This window comes from Rhinoraja longicauda, chromosome 1 (assembly GCF_053455715.1).
Source record: "Rhinoraja longicauda isolate Sanriku21f chromosome 1, sRhiLon1.1, whole genome shotgun sequence".
Taxonomy (NCBI): domain Eukaryota; kingdom Metazoa; phylum Chordata; class Chondrichthyes; order Rajiformes; family Arhynchobatidae; genus Rhinoraja; species Rhinoraja longicauda.
In genome coordinates this window covers 49,360,307-49,377,709 of record NC_135953.1, presented here as the reverse complement: position 1 = coordinate 49,377,709, position 17,403 = coordinate 49,360,307, and the positions used below count along the sequence as shown (strand labels likewise).

Here is a 17,403-nt window from a genome sequence, read left to right as displayed (position 1 = left end):
ATACCACAAACCCCAACTAAACTACAAACTTCCTGTGTTGCATTAGGGACTTTGAGCTCTGTTTTTGTTTTTTGAACTAGATTGCATTTTGTATTTATAGAACATTTTTTGTTATTACATTATCGCTTGAGCACAGTGTGTTAGAAATGTGTTAAGTTGCAAGTAAGAATTTCACAGTTCTGGATTGCCTATTACATTCTCTCTTTTCTGAAAGCCTATATCCTATTTTGCACCATGGATTTTCATTCACTGCAATACTGGCTTACACACTGGCTCCTGCTCTGTGTCAATTATAAGATTCCTCATCCTTGCTTTTAAATCTCATGTCATTTCTCTTCATCTGTATAATTAGTTCATGCAAAAACCTTTTCTTTCTAGTTCGTATGTTCATCAGACATAGGAGCAGAATTAGGCCATTCAGTCCATCGAATGCTCTATACAATCATGGCTAATCTACCATTCCCTCTCAACCCCCATCTCCTGCCTTTTCCCTATAACTTTTGACACATTTACTAATAACGAACATATCAATCCCAGCTTAAAAATGCCCAAAGACTTGGCCTCCATAGCTGTCTGCGGCAATGAATTCCACAGATTCACCACTCTGGCTAAATAAATTCCTCTTCGACTCCTTTCTAAAGGGATGTCCCTTTATTCTGGGCCTGTGATCAACGGTCCAAGACTCTCCCACTAATGGAAACATCCTCTTCACATCCACTCTATCTAGACCTTTAATTATTCAGCAAGTTTCAATGAGATACCCCCCTCATCCTTTTAAACTCCAGTGAGCGCAGGCCCAGAGCCGTCAAGCACTCGTACGGTAACCCGATCACCCCCAGGATTATTCCCATATGCCTCCTCTGAACTTCCAATGCCAGCACATTGGCAATCCCACCCCCTGCTCCTTAGATATGAGGCCCAAAACTACTTGCAATACTCCAAACGCAGTCTGACCTGTGCCTTACAATGCCTCAACATTACATCCCTGGTTTTATACTTTAGACCTCTTGAAATGAATGCTGACATTGCATTTGCCTTCCACACTACTGATTCAACCTGTAAATTGAGAATCCTGCATCAGCACGCCCAAGTCTCTTTGCACCTCCGATTTCTGAATCTTCTTTATCCATTTGAAATTTGTACTCTAGATAGGCACATTCATAGATAAGTAAAAAAGTGCGACGATTGTAATGTATAAAAAGGAGATTTCACCGAGTCAGTACGCAAAGAGTCGCCATGTTTCTGATGCCAACCCTTCAAGTTCCAGAGTTCGTAATAGTTCTCTTTTCCTTAAAGGACCACCTTTGCAGTGTGTGGCTCGCTGAAACCACCTTGCCATATAAGTAGAAGATATACACAAAATGCTGGAGTAACTCAGCAGGACAGGCAGCATCTCTGAAGAGAAGGAATGGTTGACGTTTCGGGTCGAAACCCTTCAGCCTGAAAGTTATGGGAAAGGAAAACGAGAGATATAGACAATGATGTAGAGATATATAGAACAACTGAAGGAAAGATATGCAAAAAAGTAACAATGATAAAGGGATAGGTCATTGTTAGCTGTAGCTAAGTGAGAACAAAAGCTGGTGTAACTTGGGTGGGGGAGGGATGGAGGGAGAGGGAATGCACGGATTACTTGAAGTTAGAGAATTCATTATTCATCTGACGAGGGTCTTGCCATATTATCTGTTTTCTAAATGCTTAGCCTGATTATCTTTACATTCATTTTGAATTTTGGTGTCTTTGTAAAGATGTTTTATTAGCTTGACCGGATCATCGGTCGGTCAATAGCCTCACCAGCTATAATTTTGGGGTCGTCTTTTGAGGTGTTCTGTTATTTAAATATGCACTTCCTGACGTGTCACACATAATTCAACCCCATATTTAAAATCTTCAGACCCACACCCCACGTGTTGTTTTCAAATGATTTTTTGTCTGGTCAGTTGAATGGTTTGAGCCAACACTGAACTAGCCGTCTTCTGAAGAAGGCGATACCTCGATATAGTGCTGGAAGCATCAATTCCAGTCTTTGATTTGGGGTAATGTTACTTTGGGTTGTGTTTTGAGTGTGATCCGAAGAACAGTGTCAAAATATATGTTATGTTTACCTGTTGATGCATACTGAACCGTAACAACATGCCTCAAGCAACAATACAGTTATTTTGTGAACTGCATAGAATTTGTCCTCTATGAAAATACAAAAACTGCTCATGATGGAATCTTGAGCAAAACACAGTGCTGGGTGAGTGCTGGGTTAGGCAGCATCTGTGGAGAAAATGGACAGATGATGTTTTGGGTCAAGACCCATCTTAAAACTCAATCTTATTGCAGTTAGGATTTAAACCTGGACCTCCTTGCAGTCCTACTTGCTTGACCTGCTGTGTTACTCCAGCATTTTGTCTTTTTTATAAACCAGTATCTGTAGTTCCCTGGTTCTTTGGCAACATTTTTTTGTGGGTTGATGAAAAACATGAAAAATTAAACATGTAAGATGCCACGTTAATTGAATCAGATTTTATCTGCTGACATAATATTAAGATATCTGCTAGGAGCTGAGATTATTTCTCCATAACCATAAATATATAAAGCAGTTGTCAAACAAGAGGGAGGTCTTAGCTTGACATAGACATAGAGTTCCTGTTGTGAAATTATGTGGCTTTAGTCAGTTTAACTCCAGCAGAACCTCTGAGTGCACTTAAGAACTCTGCGCATTGTATATTGAGGAGAAATCGCTAAAGTAAGTGTAGATTTTGTTTGAATTTATTAAATAATTGTGATAGTATGTATATAAAAGACATCTGTTAACAAAAAATAAAGCTTTGATTGCTCTCATTTTTAATCTCTTTAGCATTGTGAGTTATAAAGAAGTGACAATATGCCCTATGGGCAGTGATTATGATTTACAGCAGGGGGCATATTCCCCTGCACAGCAACACCATGGTGCAGAATACACAGATCGGCTAAAACATTATGACCACTGACAGGCGAAGTGAATAACGTTGATTATCTTGTTACAAAGGCACCTATCAAGGGGTACGATATATTAGTCAGCAGTTCATGAAGTTGATGTGTTGGATGCAGGAGAAATGGGCAGGGGTAAAGACCTGAGCGACTTTGACAAGGGCCAAATTGTTATGGCCAGACTACGGGGTCAGGGCATCTCTGAAACAGCAAGGCTTGTGGGGTGCTCCCGGTCAGCAGTGGTGAGTACCTACCGACAGTGGCCTGTGAAGAGACAAACCGGCGACGGGATGTTGGGCGCCCAAGGCTCATCGGAAGCGTGAGGGCAACGAAGGCTACCACTTCTGGTCCGAACCGACAGAAGGTCTACTGTGGCGCAAGTCACAGAAAACTTTAGTGGTGGTCATAGGAGGAATGTGTCACAATACACAGTGCATCGCACCCTGCTGCATACGGGGCTGCACAAGGAGGACCAACAGCATATTAGACAGGTGGTCATAATATTTTGGCTCATCAGGTCATAATGTTTTGGCCGATGTGTGTTAACATTTCATGGAAAGGTAATGTGGGTATTGTTTACCGCATAGTTCAATTTTGTTGCAATGTATAATTTTTATTCATTTGGGATCTGTAAGTCAATGTTGAGGCTAATGTTTATGCTTAATTGTCCATCCTTAATTGCTGGAGAAGAAGGCATTAAGCTGACACCTCAAATCACTTTAGTTCATGATCTTCCTATCATGCTGTTGGAGTGGGAATTCCAGGATTTGGATCCAGCAGCAATTAAGGAAAAACATTATATTTATAAGTCAGTATGGTGTGTGACCTGATGGGAAATCTGCAGCTGGTGGTGTTTCTATCCTCCAAACCCTTGGTAGCCGATGGTGTGAGTTTAGAAGATGCCCAAGCGGTTAACTGGAAAGTATTTTGTAGATTGTTCAGACCGCATTTGGCACTGGGGAGTGTTGAGCTTGTCTGTTACATAGAAACATAGAAAATAGGTGCAGGAGTAGACCATTCGAGCCTGCACCGCCATTCAATATGATCATGGCTGATCATCCAACTCAGTATCCTGTACCTGCCTTCTCTCCATACTCCCTGATCCCTTTAGCCACAAGGACCACATCTAACTCCCTCTTAAATATAGCCGATGAACTGGCCTCAACTACCCTCTGTGGCAGAGAATTCCACAGATTCACCACTCTCTGTGTGAAAAAAAACTTTCATCTCGGTCCTAAAAGGCTTCCGCCTTATCCTTAAACTGTGACCCCTTGTTCTGGACTTCTCCAACATCGGGAACAATCTTCCTGCATCTAGCCTGTCCAACCTCAAGAATTTTGTAAGTTTCTATAAGATCCCCTCTCAATCTTCTAAATTCCAGCGAGTACAAGCCTAGTCTATCCAGTCTACGGCACGGGGGCTCAGCGGTAGAGTTGCTGTCTTATAGCACTTGCCGCCCCGGAGACCCGGTTTTGATTCTGACTACAGGTGCTGTCTAAGGAGTTTGTGCGTTCACCCTGTGACCTGCGTGTGTTTTCTCCGAGATCTTTGGTTTCCTCCCCCACTCCAAAGACGTACAGGTTTGTAGGTTAATTGGCTTGGTAAATGTAAAAAATGTCCCTAGTGTATCTAGGATAGTGTTAATGTTCGGGGATCGCTGGTCGGCGTGGGCCGTAGGGCCTGTTTCCGTGCTGTATCTCTAAATTAGACTGCAGTCATCTAGGTGATTAGAGCATGTTTCATTACACGCTTGACGTGCCTTGTAGATGAAAATGTGTTAAAAGATGAGTAATTCACCACAAGATATCCATCTGCTGATCAACTTGTATAATTATAGGAATCAGGTGCTGATCCAGTTGAGTTTCCAAACCTGCAAGATGTTCGTGTTGATAATATTGAACACCAAAAGTAGGTGGTAGGTGTCTTTTTTCGAGATGGTAATTGTCTGGCACCATTTTGTTTTAGGCTTGGCTAATTCTGGTGTAGGAATAGGAATCGCAGAAAGTGCTCGGTGCAGTAGGCGACTTCTGTGGAGGTGTAGTGCAGGTGTGCAGGGTTGGTGTGTCAGGTGGGCAGGGTTTGCTCGGTGTATGTCTGCAGATGCTGTGTGGCCTACTGAATTTTATTTGGCCTGGTCTTTGTGTCTTCCAGCCGCAGTCAAGCTCCTGGAGGACCGGAGAGTAGTTACTGGTGTTCCTTTGTTTAAGAAGGGACGTAGAGAGAACCCAGAGAATTATAGGCCAGTGAGCTCGCGTCAAAGTTAGGCAAGCCATTGGAGAGAATTCTTCGGGACATAATTTAATCCCATTTGGAAGAGAGTGGATTAATTAGGGACAGTTAGCATGGGTTTGTACAAGGCAGTGCTTTGCTAACTTGATTGAGTTTTTTGAGGAGGTGACAAAGGTGATTGAGGGTAGGACAGTGGATGTTGTCTGTGGATTTTCGGAAAGGCATTTGATAAAGTCCCCAATGGTAGGCAGCAATGTTATTCTGCAGTATTTCCTTAATGTAAACATTAATCCAATGTATCTGCCAGAATAATATGAGGGTCGGGCAGTGGATGTTGTCGATGTGGATTTTACCAATGCATTTGATAAAGCCCCTTATGGTAGGCAGATCCAGAAGATTAGGATGCATGGGATTAATAGAGACTTGGTCATATGGATAGAAAACAGGGTTGTAGTGGAAGGACAATGTCCTGGCTGGAGGTCTGTGAACAGTGTTCTGCCAGGATCTGTGCTGCGAACACAGTTGATGTATATAAATGATTTGGATGTGAATGTTGATGGGTTGGTTGGTAAGTTTACAGATGACACCAAGATTGCTGGGGTGATGGACTGAGGAAGGCTGTCAAAATATACAGTGGGATATAAATCAGCTACAGAAATGGGTGGTGAAATCACAGATAGAGTTGTTGCACTTTGGGATGTCGAATGTAAGGAAAAATATCATTAATGGCTGCCATAATATCATTGATGTGCTAAGCGATCTTGTCCAAGTTCTCAACTCCTTGAAAGTGTTGGTCTTGACATCATGTTAGGCATAGACATGTGGTCAAAGGGGCTGTTCTCGCATTGTACTGTTCGATGGTCCACAGTAGTTTTTTTTTTTGTCAAATCACATTTGGCATAGGGGCTAGGGTTTAGTAATTTTAATTCCATTCCTTCACTCATATAAAGAATACAAGATTGGTCACCCCAGAAATACCAGTACTTTGCTTCCACTTCTTTGAAGGTATGTGATATCTCCTTTCAGCAGTACATCGCTGGCTCGTTGAAAGCATTTGTTGCACCTGTGAACTCCAGAGTCTTTAGCACAAACTCTTTACTTTAATGGACTGCTATAAAATTGGAAATGCATCGATTTGGATGTGGTCCTAGGTCTGGCTGCTCTCTCAAGGTCTGTGATACTTTTTTGATAGATAACAGTTCTCTACATGGTTAACTAGCCAATATTTATCCGGCAATCAAGTATACAAAGAGATACCACTGCTATACTCCATTTTTATAGATCCAAGTAGATTAAGGGATTCTCAGTGTTCTAGCCGCCATTTCCTTGGACGTACACTTATAAAAACAAATTACCCGGTTGTCCATTGCATTGGTTATTACAATGGTTGGATCCATATCTATTTAAATGTGCTAGCCAGCATATCTTGTGTTGCTATTTAAAATGTAAGTGAAATATGGTACATGAATTTATAACGCTGCTGACAAGTAGTAAGTGCTTCAGGGCAATTAATCCTTCTGGAGTATACATTGAGTGATTATTTGGTTTCTTTCACAGGAATTGAAGCACCTTAAAACACTGTTTTAATTTGATATTTCACTTATCTATTTAATAGACCTGGGTTCCGGAATGCTTTTGAAAATAATTAATTAACTGACGTGAATTTGTTTAATTTCATGGTATTTTTCAGAGTGCGTATTTTGAATTTTATTTTCATTACTATTTTGTTATGGGTTGATACATTAAAATTTTACAGAAGTGTTTAAATTCAGGAAATTTGAGAAATAAAATGTAAAACTATTTTTTCAGATTGTTTTTTTAATTTAACCCAATGATCAACAGATTAGTTGAATTACAGTCATTTACAATCTTTTAAATCATAATTTATTGTGAGAGTTTAAATATCCTAAAGTTAAATTATCGTAAGAGACTTTGGAGAGGGTACAAAAGAGGTTCACTAGAATGGAGACGCAAGAAACTGCAGATCCTGGGTTCTTGAACAAAGCAAATTGCTGGAGGAACTCGGTGAGTTATGCAGCATTTGTGGAGGGAATGGACAGACAATGTTCCTGAGTTGTCCTATCCTATATTCTATGTTTTCTTTATTTAAAGAAAAATAAAGTGATAAAGAGCAGGAATTAATTGCAAAGCAAAGATCTTTGAGGTGATAAAGAGGCCGAAAGTTCTAAATCTTTGCCAATTTTTTTATATTTTAGTGACTATCTGAATCATGTTCCTCCAGAGGGCTTGGTGGCTTGTGCTAACGCATGTATCCATGCAAATCACTGTATGTTTGACAAATGGTAAGTGTAAAAGAATTAGCTATTGTCTTGCAACTAACATTTTATCTTGGTGCGGCCATTAAATTTGATAATAAAAAACCACGGAAAAGGAGACAGTCATAAAATTGTGAATTTCAGAAACCCTGGTATTGAACTGTCTGGAAATCGGGAGACTGTTGGGTTTTTTCCATCCTTGAACAAATAAAGGATTTGCATTGGCAAGTGTGGCTAATAACTGAAGCTACCCCTCGTTTCAGAAACATAGTTAAGAAAGTCAAAGTGTATATGTTACCTGGGTCAGAGGCTCACCAGTTGTGCTGTAATCTAATGTGTTTATATAACTGCATGTTTGAGTAACCATGAGTTTAAGTCAAATGTGGGGCCATTGCATAACCAAAACATAAAGATTACTAGTGTTGGTCGGCCATTGTGTGTACATGAGGGCCAAATTGATTGATGCACTTATTAGGAAAATACTTGCCACAGCTAATCTTTTCATTCTGTAGTCGATTTATCATCATCTCTGTAGAGTCATCCGTTATTGGAAGAGGTGAATAACCAATGAAACTTCAAGCCCGTTGATCGGATGTTCTCTCTTTGCCCATTATTTTTTGTTCATATTTTACTGTGCTAGCGCAGTGGCAACAATAAGTACTTTATTGATTTTGCATCAAATCTGAAAGCCAAAGAATTTCCAGAAATAAAGCATGATAAAAATGAATTCATTGCAAGCGGATGTCCAATAATGCATTTTCCTTCATCCCTTCCCATTAAATGCTTGCTTATCAGGATGTCATTGACTATCTTCCTTTCCTATTCTCCAATAGGAATCTGGTGTCCATTAAATATAGAGCTTCTATTTTCATAGTGGCAGTAAATCTGTATCTGCCTCCACCCCCCTGCTCCTTAACACTGCCTGACCTTTACTTAGTAACTAAAAATAATTAACATTAGATTTTCACTGAGTGGAAAATGACCAGCAAGCCTACATGCCATCACACAGTACTCCAGTTTGTGGGTACTGTACTGAGTGAGAATGGGCCATATGATGTTGAGGATTGGTATTTAAAATAATAAGACAATCTATTTTTATTCCTCTCTTTGGGATCTGAGCGTTGCTGGCAAAACCTGCATTTATTGTCCCCCCTAATTGCTCGAAAGGGGATGGAGGCAAGTTGCCAACTGGAATTTCTTATTTTTTAGGGAGGCACTCCAGCAGGGTGGCTGCATAAGGAGTTCTAGAATTTAAACACAATGACAATGAAGAACTGATGATATATTTCCTTGCCAGGATGGTGTGCAACATGGAGCAGATCCTGCACAAGTTCATGATCCTGCACAAGTGCATTTACCTTGTCGTCTTCTTGCCGCAAACCTTGTAATTCTTCATTCCCCCATCCTGGGGAAAAGATTCAAGCATTCACCCTGTCTATTCAGCTCGTGATTTTATACACCTGCAAAATATCGTCCCTCAGCCTCCTATGCTCCAAGGAATAAAGTCCCAGCCTTGCCTTATAGTTCAGGCCCTCGAATTCTGGCAGCATCCCAGTAAATCTTTTCTGCTCTCTTTTCAGCATCTTTCCAAAAGAACATGCTGCTCCAAGAGCGGCCTCAATGGCATCTTGTACAACTGTAACTTGACTTTCCAACTTGTACTCGGTTCCCTGACTGATGAAGGCCAAAATGCCAAAAACCACCTTCACTACCTCATTTTCCACAGTACATCGATCACAAAAAAGTGGCATTGTATGTAGATGTGCTTGGACTCCAAGATTCCTTTGTTCTACAATACTCCCCAGGGTCCTAGTTTGTATTAGCAAATGCAATACCTCGCACTGATCTGTATTAAACTCTATTAGCCATTCATCTTAGGTTGAAGAAAAATATTTGATGCTATGGAGAAATGCTCAATGAATGATTAAAGATCTGAATGATCAACTTTGTTGCTGCCCAGATTGATGAGTACTTCTAACACTTTGTATTTTTATTTCAGTATTTTGCAGTTCTCTAGTCCTTCAAAATCTTAATGTCACACTCAACTTTGTTGTGATATGTTGTTTTGTCTAAATTGAGCATTTGCTAAATTGTCTTGCAAAATTGTCATCAAGGCATGAACCACAATGAACCAAATAGAGACAAGAATTTTAGATTTCAACAATTTGTGTTTTGTCTACCCTGTTATCCTGAGCTCAATCTGTTAAGGAAGATGATAGTCAACTGAAACCAAATAGGAAATTATTAAATTTAGATGATTTACTTTATCAGGGGCTTGTGTTCTCTGTGATAAGAAAATCGATTTGCATTACATTTGCAATCCAAGCAGTTATGAGAAAATATTTAAGTTATTGAAAATAGCTCTTGCTGCAGGATACTTTTTCAGGTTCCTCCTCTGTACCTTCCATATGCATTTTACTTTAAGAATCAATATTTCCATCGCATTTAATTTATGATCAAATTATAACTCATTTACCCATTTCATTTTGAGGCTCTCGAGTTATTGTAATGGTTTTATTTCTGTCCATTACTAGATAATTCTTTGGAAGAATATGCCTATATTATTCCTGAGTCACCAGTTATTCAAATTGGATCGCAAATAGAGGCATCGTGCATCCTTACTGATACTTATGCAAATAAAAGTGGAGTGGATGCTGATCAGATATTCTGGAAATTGAAGGGAAACCGAATACCAGAAGACAACGTCATCACAGTCAATAAAACAGTGTCCAATGTAACGCTGACCATTTCCACTGTTGGTGTTGTACTTCTGACCTGCAATGTACAATATAATGAGGATCAAGTAGCAACTGTCTTCGGAATACAAGTTAAGATCGGATGTAAGTGTTTTCCAGTGGTGAAGGTTCACAATGAAATATCTTGTTTTTTCCACTGATTTGTCCTGTAGAAATGTAAGTAATTGGGATTTTCAGGCACCTGCAGATAAATGCTTATATTTAGAAAGATTCTTCTGTCTCTGCTATTGAAGTGATGCCACAGCAGACTGGGCATTTTAACAGCATTTCAATAGCCATAAAGCAAAGCATTGCATTTGGCTGCTACAGTTCAAGCTTAAAATGTTTTGGGGGAATTGTCTGTTTCAGTCACTTGGGTCAGTCACATGCATTTGAATACTTTTTCAGGGATTGAACAGCTTGTGCTATTCCAGTACTTCTATGATTTTCTTTGCCTAAAATTCTTAAAATAAAAATCAGCAATATTATGACTTTATAAATATTTAACCAGTTTCCTAAATGGGAAAAATAATTATTGTGCTTCAGTTTATGCCTCAGCTCCTTAGTGTGCTTGCTATATATTCAGAATGGGGTGGGCAAATTCTGCTCCAATTCCATTTGTAAGTTTGCAGATTGCATTGCCATAGTGGGCTGGATCTTGTGAACAATGACTAGACTGAGTACAGGAAGGATCAAACCAAGTTGTGATGTACCCTAAAAGTGTGGCTTCTTTGGTGCATCTGTGGAGATTGATAAGAGTCGTTGCAGACATGCTGAATTTCCTTAGTCATTGATGCTGATTGGGATGTGTACAGCAGCCCATCATCATGCCATTTCCTTAAGCCAATGACTAACCCTTTCTCTTACTGACATTGATGTAGAATGGCAGGAGCTCAAACGGCAACATTTCTAGTCAAAATCTCTGAAGTTTTCCCATGGGGTTGTTGAGTTTGAGGCTATGTCACAAACATTATAATAATCGCGCACAGAGAAAATAAAATCTACCTGGGCGTTTTGGTATAGGAGACTGAACCTATAATAGACTGGGCATTGGAACAACTTGGTTAGAACTTGAGTAGATAGGAAGGCACAGAATTAAATGAAGGAAATTCAGCTCATGCAGACGTCCTACACACATGATTCTTGCACCTTTTGGATGAGACGAGGATTGCAGAAATTCAGAATTCAGAGACGCTGATGGGGTTGATTAGGCATAGTCAGCATTTTGTGCATTGGAGATTGTGTTTCACATATTGGATTGAGTTTTTGGAAAAAGTAATCAAAGTAGAAGGTTGTTTTTGGACTGGAGGCCTGTGTCTATTGGTGTGCCTCAGGGACTGTCCTCAGGGACTGGTGTTGGGCATATTACTATTTGTCGTTTATATCAACGATTTGGGCGAGAACAGGCAAAGCATGATTAGTAAGCTAAAATAAGTAGGATTGTAGAGAATGAACATGGTTAACAAGAATTGCAGCAGGAGTTGGGGAAGTGGGCTGACGAATGGCAAAGGGGAGTCTAATTCTGAATATGAAATAAAGGGCATAGATTTAAGAAGAAGAGCATATTTTTCCCCGACAAAGGATGGCGGGTATATGGAACAAGCTGCCAGAGGAAGTCTTTGATGCAGGTACAATAACAACATGTAAAAGACATTTGGGCAGGTACATGGATAGGAGAAGTTTGGGAGAGATATTGCAGGCAAATGGGACTAGTTTAGATGGAGCATCTTGGTCAGCTTGAACATGTAGGCCTGAAGGACCTGTTTCCGTGCTGAGTGACTGGCTCTATTTGACTTGATTGCATTATGGCTTGGGGGGGTTGGGTGGTAACATTTTATCACAGCATCCTAAATTACATTACAATTAGGTAAATAAATATAATAGTCATTTTGCATATTTTAATCTTGCTTGATTAAAAAGCAAAAAAAATGCAGGTGCTGGAAAAATGTCAGAGGTGCTTGAAATACTCAGTAAATTGGACAGCATCTATGAAAGTTTTCTAATCGGAGTATTTCATGCATTCTTCATTTTTGTTTGTGCTTCATATTGCTTCATTGACAAAATACAAACAATTCTGCTCCCAGAAATTGGAGACAGTCATATAAGCATTCACTTGTTTGCCCTAGAGATTCTGAACTAATAGCATTAATAGTTAAATAGCATTAAAATCTTCAGAAGCAAAATATAGTAGATCTTGTATTAACCATTTTTGTTGGAAATCATGATACATTGCACTTTTTACTTTTTTCAGTGCTTCCAGAGAAACCTAAAAACCTGACGTGCATAACATATTTTAATAAGAATATGACCTGCTCCTGGGATCCAGGAAAAGATACATACTTGCCAACCGATTATTATTTTCTATTGTCGTGAGTATGAATCTCCTCTAGACAACTTTCAAAAGCAGATTGCAGCCTTGAAGTCGTATTTATTTCAATGCATTTCGGACCACATTATAATATCAAACATTGTTAATTTTAACCTCCATAATATTTTGTCTTGTTTCTTTATTGCTTTATTACTTTATTACTAATTGTCTTTTTGCCTTCTGCAACTCATTCCTGTGCTTAGCGAGCTCCATCTACAAAGCTCTAGTCCGATAATTGGCAGCCACACCTCTTAACACCCCAACCCTCTTTCTTCTATCAGTAAGCCATTGATGAATCCATACGACTAAGTCACTATTAATCCCGTGCATCATAATCTTCTGGATCAGCCTACCATGGGGAATATCAATGCCTTGGTAAAATCCAAGTAGAAAACATCCACCACCCTATCCTCGGATCAACCTACATTCATGGATCAGTTGTCTCTCTTTTTATACCTCTTGCTTGCGAACTATACTGAGGATGCTACTGGTGTCTTGCATAGTAATAATGGTGGTAATATTCTGGCAGATAAATTGGATTAATATTAACAAAATACTGCACATTAACATTGTATTCTTGGGCATAGCTTAATGATTCAATTAAATTGTGTACAGAAAAGTGTGAAAGTTCTTTTTGTTTTTCAGAATTAGACCTGAACATTTTGTTCTACATAAGTTGCCAGCTGGTGTGAACAACTCGTATGCAATTTTATACCCATCCATTTATTATTTTGTTCCAAATATTATATTGGTTCAGGCAAATAATTCCTTGGGCGATGTAAAATCTGATCAAATAGAAGTGGATCCAGTTAATGTTAGTAAGTATGCATCCATATATTCTGAAATAAATTTTATTGGCATTTGTGGCCAATTCCTGCATACTTGCAATTTTGAAGATGTATTTTGATTGTCATTATTATTCAGAAGATGCTGAATGCAAACAGGTTTTGACAAATGTTTATATCCCAATTCCCTCATTCCCAGTGCAGATATCGTTTGCCCCACTGTTAGTCCTAAATCACATTTTTTTTTCAATTTTGAATCTTTTGTGGTTTTTGCTTGTCTTTGCTATTGAACAGACATAGAAACATAGAAAATAGGTGCAGGTGTAGGCCATTCGGCCCTTCGAGCCTGCACCACCATTCAATATGATCATGGCTGATCATCCAGCTCAGTAACCTGTACCGAGCTGGATGATCAGCCATGATCATATTGAATGGACATGCAATACTAATATGATATTAATGTCAAATGGATGCAAAACATGATGACTTGTATTTGTTTTGTTTATTGCCGGTTTTCTCCTTAGTTTTTAGTTTTAGAGATACAGAGCTGAAACAGGCCCTTCGGCCCGCTGAGTCCGCGCCGACCAGCGATCTCAGCACATTAACATTATCCTACACACACTAGGGACAATTTATAATTTACCAAGCCAATTAATCTACAAACCTGTACGCCTTTGGAGTGTGGGAAGAAACCGAAGATCTCGGAGAAAATATTTAAGCTAAACATTTTTGAAACTTCAAGAAAATCACTTTAATAAATCAGTCATTTTTTAAAGTCTATTCCCAGATTCGATAGAGGGGTCTTTGGTTATTGGGTGCTTCTGCAGGCTTGATGTACAAGAACCACTAACTTTATGTACAATGATTACAAGTTAAAATGTTTTAATTCTTTCCAAATTATTTGAGATTATTTGACAGTACATCTATACCCCTATCACACACCCACTTGTTATGGCAATTTATCAGTTGATCCAGGCACAAGTACTTGGTTAATGGAAGTAATTACAGCATTTTCAAAAATGCTAAGTCATGTTTCAGCAACATAGAGTAGCAGGGAAACAGTACTTTCAGCCCAACTCATCCATAATTACTAACATGCCCCATCTAAACTCATCGCATCTGCCATGTTCCGCTAAGCCGCCACCTTTTGTGTTAAAAGGATGTCCCTCAAGTTCCTATTACATCTTTCCTCAATCACCTTAGGCCTACACCCTCTAGTTCTTGATTCCCCTATCCTGGGGAAAGGATTTGTGCATACACCCTATCTATTCGCCTCATGTTTTTATACACCGCTGCAAAATCATCCCAAAGCCTCCTGCACTGCAAGGAATAAAGTTCTAACCTGCCTAATCTTTCCCTAAATCTCAGGCTCTTAAATACTGACAACTTTCTCGTATCTTCTCTGCACCATTTCTTGCTTAATGACATCTTTTCTAGCAGGGTGATTAAAAACTGGGAATTCCACTCCACAAGTGTAGCCTCACGAAAGTGTTGTACACAACATCCCAACTTTCAGGGAAGACGTACAGGTATGTAGGTTAATTGGCTGGGTAAATGTAAAAATTGTCCCTAGTGGGTGTAGGATAGTGTTAATGTACGGGGATCGCTGGGCGGCACGGACTTGGAGGGCCGAAAAGGCCTGTTTCCGGCTGTATAGATATGATATGATATGATATGTGCTAGTAGGCCTGGATGCCTCTATAACGCCCCCAGGGGCCTAGTGTTCACTATGAAAGACTGCCATGGTTTGACTTCCCAAGATGCAACACTATGTACTTAACTGAATTCAATTCCATTAGCCATTCCTCAGCCCACTTGCCCAGCTGATCAAGATCCCACTGCAATTCTTGATAACCCTCTTCATCGTTTATAATACCACCTGTTTTAGTGTCATATGCAAACTTATTAATCATGCCTTGTACACTCTCATCCAAACCATTGATAAAGATGACTAAAAGCAATGGATTCAGCACCAATCTCTGAGGCAAACCAATAGTTACAGACCTTCAGACCGAAAAACACTTCCACCACCACCCTCTGCTTCCTTACACTAAAGCCTATGAATCCCATGCTATAAAACCATCCACAACAGCCTACAAGCAGAACTTTATCAAAGACCTGTCTGAAATCTATTTCGACTATGTATACAGTGCTGCCCTCATCAATCTTCCAGGTTACTAATTCAAAAAACTCAACCAAATTCATGTGATACGCTCTCACAGACAACCATGCTGACTATCCCTAATCAACCATTTTCTTTGCAAATAGAGTCAGAGTGTGGAAACAGCCCAACTTGCCCACACTGACCAACATGTCCCATCTGAACTAAATGTGTTGGAAGGAACTGCGGATGCTGGTTTAAACCGAAGATAAACACAAAAAAGCTGGAGTAACTCAGCGGGACAGGCAGCAAAGGAATGGGTGATGTTTCGAGTCAAGATCCTTCTTCACCAGTCTGAAGAAGGGTCTCGACCTGAAACATCACCCATTCCTTCTCTCCATTCATACTGCCTGTCCCGCTGAGTTACTCCAGCTTTTTGTGTCCATCTCCCATCTGTACTAGTCCCACCTGTCTATGTTTGGCCCATATCCCTCCAAACCTATCCTATTCATGTACCTGTACAAATGTTTCTTAAATGTTACGACAGTACCTGCTTCAACTACCTCCCCCGGCAGCTCGTTTCATACACCCACCACCCTGTGTGTGAAAAGGTTACCCCTCACGACCCTATTAAATCTTTCCCCCCTCACCTTAAATCTATGTCCTCTGATTCTCTTACTCTGGGCAAGAAACTGTGCGTTTACCCGATCTATTCTCCTCATGATTTTGTATACTTTCATAAGATCACCCCTAATTCTCCTGCACTCCAAGGAAAAGAGCCCTAGCCTGCTCAACTTCTCCCTATAGTTCAGGCCCCACAAGTCCTGGCAACTTCCTCGTAAATAATCTCTGCACTCTTTCCAGCTTGACATCTTTCCTATACCATGGTGCCCAGAACTGAACACAATACTCTAAATGCGGCCTTGCCAACATCTTTTATAACTACAACATGACCTCCCAACTTCTATGTAGGAAAATAACTGCAGGTGCTGGCACAAATCGAAGGTATTCACAAAATGCTGGAGTAACTCAGCAGGTCAGGCAGCATCTCAGGAGAGAAGGAATGGGTGACGTTTCGGGGCGAGACCCTTCTTCAGACTGATGTCAGGGGGGCGGGGCAAAGGAAGGATATAGGTGGAGGCAGGAAAATAGAGGGAGAACTGGGAAGGGGGGGAAGAGAGGGACAGAGGAACTATCTAAAGTTGGAGAAGTCAATGTTCATACCGCTGGGCTGCAAGCTGCCCAAGCGAAATATGAGGTGTTCCTCCAATTTCCGGTGGGCCTCACTATGGCACTGGAGGAGGTCCATGACAGAAAGGTCAGAGTGGGAGAGGGAGTTGAAGTGCTCAGCCACCGGGAGATCAGGTTGGTTAAGGCGGACTGAGCGAAAGTGTTGAGCGAAACGATCGCCGAGCCTGCGTTTGGGTTCGCCTATGTAAAGAAGTTGACATCTAGAGCAGCGGATGCAATAGATGAGGTTGGAGGAGGTGCAGGTGAACCTCTGTCTCACATGGAAAGACTGTTTGGGTCCCTGGATGGAGTTGAGGGGGGAGGTAAAGGGACAGGTGTTGCATCTCCTGCGGTTGCAGGGGAAAGTGCCCGGGATGGGGTGGTTTGGGTAGGAAGGGATGAATGGACCAGGGAGTTACAGAGGGAACGGTCTCTGCGGTGTCTCAAACGCAGGCTCGGCGATCGTTTCGCTCAACACCTTCGCTCAGTCCGCCTTAACCAACCTGATCTCCCAGTGGCTGAGCACTTCAACTCCCACTCCCAGTCTGACCTTTCTGTCATGGGCGTCCTCCAGTGCCACAGTGAGGCCCACCGGAAATTGGAGAAACAGCACCTCATATTTCGCTTGGGCAGCTTGCAGCCCAGCAGTATGAACATTGACTTCTCCAACTTTAGATAGTTCCTCTGTCCCTCTCTTTCCCTCCCCCTTCCCAGTTCTCCC

The 17,403-nt window shown here is 40.6% G+C and overlaps 1 protein-coding gene across 3 annotated transcripts in view; it reads left to right on the top strand.

Annotated features, from left to right (window-relative positions):
• The window catches only part of LOC144592421 (interleukin-6 receptor subunit beta-like), a 61,664-nt gene that overhangs the window by 15,742 nt on the left and 28,519 nt on the right, over nucleotides 1-17,403 (top strand). For all 3 annotated transcript variants that reach the window (XM_078397021.1, XM_078397005.1, XM_078397013.1), the window contains exons 2-5: nucleotides 7,404-7,490; nucleotides 9,998-10,303; nucleotides 12,450-12,567; nucleotides 13,212-13,384. In XM_078397021.1, coding sequence (XP_078253147.1) covers nucleotides 7,418-7,490; nucleotides 9,998-10,303; nucleotides 12,450-12,567; nucleotides 13,212-13,384 — 670 coding nt within the window. In that variant the 5' untranslated portion in view covers nucleotides 7,404-7,417. The remainder of the gene's footprint in view (nucleotides 1-7,403; nucleotides 7,491-9,997; nucleotides 10,304-12,449; nucleotides 12,568-13,211; nucleotides 13,385-17,403) is intronic.